General features: G+C 51.4%; 1 protein-coding gene across 1 annotated transcript in view; it reads right to left on the minus strand.

Annotated features, from left to right (window-relative positions):
- Positions 1-418: 418 nt before the first annotated feature.
- Positions 419-11,123, minus strand: part of Pram1 (PML-RARA regulated adaptor molecule 1) — a 12,978-nt gene continuing 2,273 nt past the window's right edge. The window contains exons 2-11 of the mRNA XM_008844596.1: positions 8,698-8,771; positions 4,166-5,606; positions 4,014-4,080; positions 3,865-3,941; positions 1,239-1,296; positions 1,045-1,153; positions 756-918; positions 642-675; positions 530-564; positions 419-447 (exon numbers count right to left, since the gene is read on the minus strand). Coding sequence (XP_008842818.1) covers positions 419-447; positions 530-564; positions 642-675; positions 756-918; positions 1,045-1,153; positions 1,239-1,296; positions 3,865-3,941; positions 4,014-4,080; positions 4,166-5,606; positions 8,698-8,771 — 2,087 coding nt within the window. The remainder of the gene's footprint in view (positions 448-529; positions 565-641; positions 676-755; positions 919-1,044; positions 1,154-1,238; positions 1,297-3,864; positions 3,942-4,013; positions 4,081-4,165; positions 5,607-8,697; positions 8,772-11,123) is intronic.

An 11,123-nucleotide genomic window follows, 5' to 3' on the forward strand; every position in this document is an offset into this window, starting at 1 on the left:
AAGATGATGCCAGGCTTAGCACACACTTGATACTGAGATCCTGTTAGGAGGAGTCCCACCCACCAATGTAGGGCTGCCATCGACTTAACTGAGCAAAGACAGATGTTGGCAGCCTGCAGAGTTAGGGGTTCAGCTACCAGTTGTCCTGGGTGTGAGGGTATACATTCGAGTATGGGGTGCATCCTGCACTCTAGCTCCCTTCCTATTGAGCAGTGCTTACTACTTTCTTTGGCCACTCTACCCCCTCACCTTTGGTGCCTGTGTTTTACTGTGGAAAGAAAAAGACAAGAAGCAGGGATGTTTTAAATGGGGGCTTTATATGAGCATATGTGCACCTGGGCAGCTCTCTTCGTCAGGCTGGCGTCCAGGGCTCTCTAGTGAGCAGTGGCTGGGCTGGTGGGCTGTTCTGAGACCCACCTTATGGAAATGGTTGGTAGTCCAGAGGATCTGTAAGAAAGGATGACTTCTGAGTGACCCCATTACCTCAAGGCACGATAGCAAACAGCTCCATGGATGTTACTGTACATACCCCAGAAGCCAACATCGTCATACACTTCCGTTTCCCTGGCAGAGAGCATAGTGTGGTCAGAGGAAGCCACCCTTGTGGTTCCCACCCCTACCCAGGCAGGACCAACACTCACAGAGGCAGCAGTGCCGTTCTGGGTACATAGCCATCTGGGAGAGAGCACGTAGATTAGATTCTCAGCCCCAGTACTCCACACTCCCTTCCCTTGGTGTGGGCCAACCATACTTACACTTGCCCTTGGGGTCCCGGCACAGCATCTCATCCTTGCTAGTGAACTCAATCACCTCCAGGATCTCTCCACGCCGGATGCCCAGGTGCTTGCCGCCCCCACGCCTGGCCTTTGCATTGGGGTCAATCATCATTCTTGTATGAATTACAATCTCCCCTTCAAACTGGGGGGACATGTTGTTAGGTCCTTGGGCTTATGATGTCACCCTAGATAACCACCTCAGGATTATCCAATCCTGGGACTCTGGTCCCAGTCTTCCCAAGACTCTTGGTGGGTTCAGTGCCCTTACCTTGAACTTCTTCCGGAACTCTCTTTCAGCTTTCTCTGCCTTCCTGATCTGCTTCAACAACTTGGGGTCTGTGGGTGGCAACTGCTGTGCCTGAGTGGCCTTTTCCTTCCTGGAACCCCCAGACATTGTGAGCAAGAAGTGCCCCTTATCAGACTTAGAGCTCAGCCCTGCCCCATCACAACCCCTTTGCCTACCTAAGTTCTGAATCCTGCTGCAGCCTCCTGGTGACTTGTTGGGTGGACTGCACTTCATCTGGGGGCATTGAATACTGAGTCAGGACAAGGACCCCCCCCCCCCACCTCTGCCTAGCTTTACCCTGGTGACTTAATCTGGAGAGAACCTGCCCTGTGCAGGTTCTCATCCTCCCTGAATCTGTTTATTATTTATTTTATGTGTATGAATGTTTTGCCTGCATGTAGGTAAGTGTATCGTGTGTGCAGTGCCTGTAGAGGCCAGAAGGTTTTAGATTGCCTGGAACTGGAGTTAAGGATGGTTGTTAGCCACCACATGGGTGCTGGGAACCAAACTCAAGTCCTCTGCAAACAGCCAGTGTTCTTAACCACTGAACCAGCTCTCCAGCCCCAGGCATCCCTGAATCTTGACCACTCTTCTCCCTGGGCCTTACCCTTAGGGCTTCTCAGTTTTAATGGATTGACTTTGCTGGGGAAGATTTGCTGAGAAGTTAGTTGGTCAGTTGTCTAGGACCACCCCACTAGTAAGATGATAGAGGTAGGATGGATTTGTATGCTTTTGAGGCCATTTTGTTTCTGCCTGACAGAACAGGTGGGGGGGTTGTCATATAAGATGTGGGATTCAGGTCGGCTATGGTGACACACAACTTTAATCCTAGCACTCTGGAGGCAGAGGCGGGTGGATCTTTGTTTGAGGTCTACATAGTAAGTTCCAAGCTAACCAAAGCTACACAGATGCTGGTATATCACACACACAGCTTTGGATTTAGAAAGATAAGTGCCACTAGGGTATTCTTGATCTGGCCCTTCTGCTGCTAAGACTAGACAGCAGGGTTTCCCAGAGTGAGGGCTGTACTACTTCCCAGCAGTGGGTCAGGCTTCCAGTATGAGTCCTGTTGGCTGAGGGTTTGGATGGCAACAATGGCTTCTGGAAGCCTGGATGAGTGAGGGCCTGAATTGGAGGCCCCCTGGTTTTTTTGCACATTTCAGTCAAGCTGTCCTTTCTCACAGCATCCCACTGAGGGGCATCTCCATCATACAACTTAGTGTTGAGCTTGACCTCCACTGCACCTGCTTTTCCCAAGGGCTTCTTCAGCCCTGGGTGGTCCCCCAGCTAAGAGCAAACTTGACTGTGCCACTGCTGGATTCTGTGGACCCTAGGTTGTCCAGTTTATTCTGAGCAGACCACTCAAAGCCCCTGTGGGTCTGTTCATAGCCTAGAAAGACTGACCCTGCCATACAAGGTGGGTTTCTAGCTGTCAAAAAAAGGCCTCTAGTGGAGCTTCCACTGCTCTGAAGGAGGTCACAGTAGGAGGGAGGAGCTGGTAATCCCAGGCCACCCTGGTATTAGCAAGATTGGTCTACAAAGCTCAAAGCAGCTTTTGAGAGAAGATCTGTACCACAGGAAGGCCCACACATTTTCTTACCAAGCGAGAAACTCAGGGACGTTTGGTACTTGATTGTGGTCTTGGAGAATGGACAGAACTGGGGAGGAGGTTACAGGGTGTAGTGTGTGAAGGAGGGGATGTGATCTGTTTTGTTTAAGAAGAGGTCCTTGTTCTGGAAACCGTCTGACCAGCCTCTTTCTCCAAAGCTGGCAACGCCCAGACCCAAGCTACAGAGGCTTCCCCTCAGTGGAAGCAGGAGGGACCCTGTCAGGAAACTGTGCTGAAAGAGCTGTTGCAAGCAGCTCCCACAGGCCCAAGGAGAAGCAGAAGGGGCCCAGGAAGGAACAAGGGCTGGAGAATTTGTGCCAGGACTTCCAGCTGGAATGAGGAGAGCAGGAGCGATCCCAAGGCCAGACTGCCTGCCAGAAAGGCAAGGAGCAGTCAGGGAGCAGGGAATTTGGCTGGAGTCCCACTGTGAATTAGCGGTTAGCTAAGCTGTTTCGGAGCCTCCACCTTAGTTGGTGATATGGGGGTGATACTGCCTTGGTGAAGGCAGAATCAAGTGAGATTCTGTCACGGAAACCGTAGTCTTGATTGTTGAGGCACCAACCCTAGCGCCAGCCTGGAGGCTCAAACCTGCTCTGCCTCCCCTTTGTCCCTCTAGGAACTGACTTAAGGAAAGGGGCCTTCTGCTGTTACATCTGCCTCCAGCCCATACCTCTCCTGATTCCAGGCCTGTGTCCTGCTGGGACATCTCCATGCCTGGAACACAGCTTTAGGGAACCTGGTGGATGGGGTTTTATTTATTTTTTTAAGCAAGAGGGTCCCAGAGCCCAAGCTGGGCTTGAGCCTGCTGTCATCAGAGAGGGCCCTGAATTGATCTCATCTCTTCCTCCCAAGTTGGGTTTATAGGTCTTTGCCACTTGGGAACCTGGTGCCTTGCCCACAATCCTGCTGTGACTCCTCTGCACGGAAGCTCTAGGCTACAGCCTACCAACCTCATGCCCCTACCCACCAAGTAGTTTGCCACCTTTGATCTCTGCGATTCTTCACTGTGTCTAGGCCTCCATCACCACCTGTCCTCTGCTGCCTACAGCAACCTTGTACCTGGACTGGTTGCCTCGGTTCGTCCCCTTCCTCACCATTCAGCCCACCAGCATCCAGCTGGATTATTTTGTGGTCTCAAACCAGGAATGTGAGTGAAAATGCTTCACAGGTACCCAGGCCAACCACCTACATACCTCTTCCCCTGGGGCTGGGACTGGAGTCATCTGTGAGCTCCACATCATCATACAGCTCATAGATCTCATCTGAGTCCCTGCAGGGATATCTTAGGTGAAGGCCTCTTTCAGCTTCCACCCATGCCTGGCCCCTTCCTCACCACACTCACTGAAGGATGTGCTGAGGACGTTGGGCTTGGAAGTGGGTCCCAGCAGACAAACCGGTCCTCTGCACAGCTGTGGGGAGAAAACAGGAGGGAAGTGGCCCTGCCTCTCAACTTCAGGCCCTTCCTCTCAGCCTGAGCTGCCCCTCCTGACTCACCTGTGGTTCCTGCTGAAGCTCTCCGGAAGCTCTGGATATTGATGGGGCCTGGGGGAAGTGGGGGCTTGACTGGGGGAGATCCCAGACTGCTGACTGACGGCAGAGGCCTCCGCTGGGGTGGGTGCGGGACATGGAAGTCTTCTGACCTCCAGCGGGGTCTCCCAGTAGCTCCAAACCTAGGGCTGGAGCCTGTGATGGCAGTGGGCAGGGAGCTCTCAGAAACTGAGCCAGGAAGCTGGGGTTTTCTAGGAAGACCCTTGAACTCTGGATGCAGGGTCTTCTTGAGCTCAGGCTGGGAGAGCTTGCGGGGTTTTCCCTGCCTCTCAGGCTGCAAAAACTTCCTGGGGAGCAAGCCAAACTCAGGCTCTGAGGATGTCCTGGGGAGGTGACCCAGCTCAGGCTGCAGGGGCTTCTTGGAAAACACCTTGAACTCAGGCTGCCGTGGCCTCTTGGGAACCGTGCAGACTTCAGGCTCTGAGGATGTCCTAGTAAGGTCACTTAGCTGGAGTTGTGAATGCTTCTTGGGAAATGCACTGAAGCCCGGCTGTGGGGAGTGAGGTTGGGGGTCACAGGACTCAGACTTCCAAGGAGGCGTCTGAGGGACTTCATATAACTCAGGTTGCTGTGGGGACTTAGGGGGAGTCTGCTGGGTCTTCCTGAGGTTCTCATTGAACTCACACTGTGGAGACTTTGTGGGACGGGTACAGAAGTCAGGCTTCGGGGTGTGGGGGTAGGGCTCACTGGACTCGGACTTGGAGCAGGTTGTCTGAGGAAACTTGCTGGACTCAGCCTGTGTCAGGGACTTTCTAGGGAAGCTACCAGCCTGAGGCTGCGGTGGCTTCTTGGGAAACTCAAACTGCGAGGGCCCCAGAGGGGCCTCACTGTACTCAGGCTGCAAGAACTTGGGGAGTGCACTGGGTTTGAGTTCTAAAGGGGTCCTGGTAGGGTTGCTGAGGTTGGGCTTCAGGGGCTCCTGCTGCAAGACCTTCTGAGGTATCTCAAGCTGTGGGGACTTCTTGGAGAGTTCACCAAACTCAGGTTTGGGGGGCTTCTTGGGGAGCCTAGCAAACTGGGGCTTGGGGGACTTCCTTGGGAGATCTGTGGGCTCAGACTCGGAGGGCTTCTTGGGGAGATCAGTGAACTCAGGCTTTGGGGGCTTCTTGGGGAAACCAGCAACCTCTGGCTGTGTGAACTTCAGGTCTGTGAACTCAGGCTGCAGGGGTTTCTTGGAGAGATCAGAAACCTGGAGCTGCAGGGGCTTCAAGGACACTGCGATGACCTCAGGTGGCAGTGACTTACTGGGCTGCTCACCCAACTGGGGCTGTGGAGGCTTCATGTTTTTGTTGAACTCAGGTTTGGGGGGTTTTCTGGGGAGTTCGCCAGACTGTGACTGAGAGGCCTGGAACTTGGCTTGGAGGCTTCGGAAGTCCTGGTGGCTCTCCTAGGAGGATGTGGATCATATCGTTTAGGCAAGGTTTCAAAAAGACGGAAGGCAGAAGGAGGGGGCTGGAGAGATGGCTCAGTGGTTAAGAGCACTGGCTGTTCGTGGAGAGGATGCATGTTTAGTTCTCAGCACCCATATTGGACAGCTCACGACCACCTGTAACTCCAGTTCTAGAGGCTCTGATGCCCTATTCCAGCCATCACAGGCACCTACATGCATGCAGTGCACATATATACACTCAGGCCCACACACATTTGGTTATAGACACACAAACCCATCAACTGTCCCCTTCCCTTAGTCTCCTATTCTGCAATTGCCTCTTCTCCAACCTCATCTGGACCTTAGCCAGCTTCTTTTTTTGGTCTTTTTGAGACAGGGTCTCTCTGTAGCCCCAGCTCACTATGGAACTCACTATGTAGACCAGGCAGGCCTTGAACTCACAGAGATCTGCCTGCCTCTGCCTCCCGAGTGCTGGGATTAAAGGCGTGTGCCACCATGCCCGGCCAACCGGCTTCTTTTTAAAAAAATTTTGCGTATGACTTATTTTGCCTGCATGTATGTTAAGTGCGCCCATGTCATGCAATGCCTGTGGAAGCCAAAATGGTGTCAGATCCCCTGGAACTGGAGATACAGATAGTCGTTAGCCTCCATAGGGTTCTGGGAACTGAACCTGGGTCCTCTGTATAACCTATGAGCCAGCTCTCCCACCCACAGCTGCTTTTTGGCCAAGAACTATCCTTTGTCCCCAGGCTTCTGGAAGCCACGCCCTCCTGACTTCTCTGCCTACGTTTCTTCCCAGTCAGCGATACCTTCCCAGCATCCTCAAGCCTTTAGCCTTCTACTACATCCCAACCCCTTGCTCCCCTCCACACACACCTGGCCTGGCCACCAAGTTCTCCCCAGTCCTTTCTGTTCCAGTTTCAAAATACATCCGGAATCCAACCACTTCTCACTGCCTTCACCACTGTTACCCCAGTGGAGGAACTGTCCTCCACTGCCCAGATTACTGTAACTGGCTCATCTCCTCCATGGTCTGCTGCCCCTGGCCCCCAAGCCTCTGCAGCAGCTGGAGGAGATCTGCCAAGCCTCTGTCCCACTCCCTTAGTGATCCCTCATCTCTCCAGGGACAGCAAACAGTAAATGACCCATTCATTCTGAATGACTCCCCCCCTCCCCCGTGCCCTGTCTGCAGTACGTACCCCTCATTGTGTGGGTCTCTCCTCTTCTGGGTCTCTAGCATAGTATCTCATTAAAAGAGACCTTCTGAGACAAATTGCATGGATCTCTCCTCTTCCAGGTCTCTAGCATAGTATCTCATTAAAAGAGACCTTCTAAGACAACTCTGCATTTTTTTAATGTTTTTATATTTATTTTTTATGTGTATGAATGTTTTACCTGCATGTATGTAAATACACCCATGTTCTCCAGTGCCTAAGGAGACCAGAAGAGGGTGTCAGATCCTGTGGAACTGGAGTTACAGATGGTTGTTAGGTGCCATGTGGGTGCTGGGAACCGAACCTGGGTCCTCTGCAAGAGCAGCCGGTGCTCTTACCTGCTGAGCCAGTTCTCCAACTCACAACTCTTTTAAGTCAATCTTACCTCTCCAGTTGCCCACTCTCACTAGCTCACATAACTCTTACCACCCATCAAACATCTTATATTGGTTTTACTTTAATGTCTTGACTGGGTTGTTCTTTGGTTTTGTGTTTTTGCAGTGTTGGGAATGGAACCCAGCGCCTTGCTAGGTAAGCATTCTTATCACTGAGCCACACCTACCCTCATCCCCATTGACTTGGTTTTTGTTTTGTTTTGTTCCTTTGGTTCAGGGTCTCCCGTATAACAGTCTGACCTCAAACTTGCTCTATAGCAAAGGATGACCTTGAACTCCTGATCCTCCTTCTTCTACTTCCCATGTGGTGGGATTATAGGCATGTATCACTATACCTAGCGTTGTTTTTGAGACAGGGTCTCACTGTGTAGCTCGGTCTTGTCTGAAATTTCCAATCCTACTTCAGCCTTCTGAATGCTGGGAAATTATTTTTTTTATGTGTATGAGTGTATTGTCTGCATGCATGTAAGTGCACTTGTGTCTCGCAATGCCCAAGGAGTTCAGAAGAGTACATCAGATCCCCTGGAACTGGAGTTACCAACAGTTGTTAGCCACATGTGGGTGCTGGGATTTGATCCCAGGTCCTCTAAAAGAGCAGCCAGTGCTCTTAACCCCTGAGCTATCTCTCCAGCCCTTGAATGCTGGAATTATAGGTATGTACCACCATACCCAGTTTGAATTGTTAAATTTTGTTTTGGGGCAATGGGGAGATTGCTAAGTGACTAGAGTGCTTGCTATGCAAGCACTCAGTGCCTGAGATCTAGCCTCAGCATTCATGTATAAAGAGTCCAGAGCAGCACCTGTAATCCCAGCACTGGAGTGGCAGAGAGGATTTTTAGGGCTTCTGGCCAGCTAAATCAGCAAACTCTAGGTCTTAAAAAATAAAGTGGAAAAAGCCAGATGTGATGGCACATGCTTTTAATCCCTGCACTTGGGAGGCAGAGGCAGGATATTTGTGAGATCCAGGCCAGCCTGATCTACATAATGAGTTCCAGGCCAGTCATAGATACATAGACTCTTGTCTCAAAAGGTAAGCAAACAAAAGAATAATGTGGAGAGTTATTGACCTACACACATGAACATATATATACACATATGGCTAGCTCCCTTAGCCCCTGCAGGAAAGGGACTTGGATCATTCATTTGTGATCTCCCAGTGACTGGCACATAGTAACTGCTCAGTAAATATTTACAGAAATAAAAGCATGTACAGGGCCACAGAGACAAGTATATACTCAGTCTGTCTGAGATATGGGCATGAAGTCTTAGTCTCTGACACACAGGGAGCCTCACTATCCACAGCTCCCATGAAGACCAGTAGACAGGACCTCTCTCCCCACTTGGGCACATGCACATTTATGGCCCATTCAGAACAGCCCAGGCGCCCTCAAAGCTAGCCTTTTGCCATAGGTCACAGAGACAGGTAGATGCACAAGAAGGCCAGGCTCCTCTGAGGGGCCTCCAGACCTCTCTTCTTACCTCGTCAAGAAGATTGGAAAGGAAAGGCAGAACCATGGGACCCCATTCAGAGATGTAGGGCGTCAGAAGTGCATCTGGGAAAGAGGCAATTCCTGCCTGGGGTTAGACATGCCTCTGTTGAAACCCCTAGTCTGAGTGAGTTGAGGCCAGGGCTCCTAGGTGACCAACAGGGCTAGATAAAACAGTGTTACAGCTTCGGTGACTGGGTGACTGGCTGGGGGAGGGGGAGTAGTGGGCGCATGACCCACTTAAATCACTCCACATGAAAGCTTCTCTCCCCCCAGCTGATGATCTGGGGTGAGGGGGCGGGCACTCCAGGCAGACCCAATCTGACCCCCCTTGCAGTTACAGATTTGAGCCTGGGCCATTCCGTTTCCAAGACCATAGTGCTCAGAGCTCTCTCTCTCTCTCTTCTGCCACCCGACCCTTGAAGTATGCTTTCCAACTGCCCAGTTCCCACCTATTGCACCTCTTGCTTCCTGGCCAGTATAGGCTGCTGAGGCTTGAGAATGAACTCACCATAGCTGCAGGTGGGTGATGGACCACGGGGTGAGTGGGCTCTGAGCTGAGGCTGCTGCTTTGAGGAAGCAACTGTGGCTTCTGCTGAACCGGATGACACACCAAATGGGGACTGTCAGGTGGGAGGGAAGAGGAGGAAGGGAAGGAGGGGGAGACCACCTATCTGTCCCCAGATTCTGCCAGACACTTCTGTCTCCTTGAGTTCCTGTCCTGCCTGCTACTGTTCCCAAGCTCAGTTCATCAGACTCGAGCCCATCTCTTAATATAGTCACTAGTTGTCACTAGCTGCCTGACCTTCTGTTGTCCCCCTTACTCTTTCTTACTACTTTGGGGTCTTGAGGTAGGCTCTGGTGATCTGTCTCCAGAGAGGCAGGCCACGGCCAAACTCAAGGCTAGAGAACAGGACATCTTATCAATGAAGTTATGGTTGGTTCTGGGGCTTGGGACCCCATGGAGAGATAGGAAGAGCCAGGACATGGCTAGTGTGATGGTGAGGACGTATCTGCCTGCCTGTGTTGCTTCACCCACCTTCCCTGTTTCATCACTTCTGCTCTCAACAGGACTTCCCTGTTACAGCAACAGATGTCCCACCAGCCAGGGCTGGGCACCTAGGGCAGAAAGCTCAACTGGGATAGCAGATTTGGGGGTGAATGGTGTCAAAGACCTTGTCCGTGGGAAGACAGGGTGTTCTAAGGACACCCTAAGTTCTTAGTGATGGTAGGTAGTAGAGAGGGAAGACAAGAAGTCAGGATTTTGGGAAAACGAACTGCTGACTCTTGGGAGCCCAGCAGAGATGAAGGTAGATTATAGAGCAAACACTGGGCCAGATAAGGGTGAGCCCTGACCACAAGTTTCAGTCCATAGGAAACAGGTGATCTCGGTCACCACAGATGAAGGAACAAAACACTCATTGGGAGAGTACAGGGCTTGGATTTCCATTTGGACACACACTGGGGTGTGTGCTGAGCTGACCGGAGTTTGACTATTGGTCTGGGATGTGGCCTGAGCAGGAGGATTTTTTATTTTAGACCCTGCACAGCTGAGAATTGTGTTGATGCCCCTGGACTCTTCCCTGATATACAAAGTGCATGTTCTAAGGCTTGAGTGGTGGTGCATACCTGAAATCTCAGCACTCAGGGGAGGCAGAGGCAGGAGGATCACTACAAGTTCAAGTTTAGCCTAATCTACACTGTGAGTTCCAGGCCTTCCAGGGCTACCCTGTCTAGGAAATGAAACTTTAAAAAGTGCATGCCCTAGCCAGGCATGATGGCACGCACCTGTAATCTCAGCACTTGGAAGGCCAAAATTGGGGAGTTTTGAGTTCCAGGCCAGCCTGGGCTGCTTATTGAGACCCTGTCAAGATAAAATACCACAACATAAAATAACTCTGGGGATGTAGCTTGGTTGGTAGAGTGCCTATATAACATGCAAAAAGCCCTGGATTCAGTCCGCAGTGCCACATAAACTAGTCATGCTGGCACATACCTGCCATTCAGCTCTGAGGAGGTGGACACAGGAGGATCAGAAAGTCAAGTTCATCTTCTGTTGCCTAGCAAACTCAAGGCCAACCTGGGATACATAGCACTCAGTCTCAAAAATAAGTGTGATGGTGGGTGTGGTGGTGCACACCTTTAGTCCCAGCACTTGGGAGGTAGAGGCAGGCAGATCTTTGTGAGTTTGAGGCCAGCCCGGTCTACATAGTGAGTTCCAGGACAGCTGGGGCTACAAGGAGGCCCTGACTCAAAAAAAAAAAGTGTGAGGTAGGGCAATCAGATGGCAAGAGGCAGGTGAATCTATATCTATGTGTGATAAAGGCCAGCTTGGTCTACATAAGTGAGTTCCAGGCCTGCTGTGGCTACAGGGAGAACCCTGTCTTAAAAAAATAAAAAGTGTATTCTATGGCTTAG

This window comes from Nannospalax galili, unplaced genomic scaffold (assembly GCF_000622305.1).
Source record: "Nannospalax galili isolate Female #2095 unplaced genomic scaffold, S.galili_v1.0 scaffold262, whole genome shotgun sequence".
Classification (NCBI taxonomy): domain Eukaryota; kingdom Metazoa; phylum Chordata; class Mammalia; order Rodentia; family Spalacidae; genus Nannospalax; species Nannospalax galili.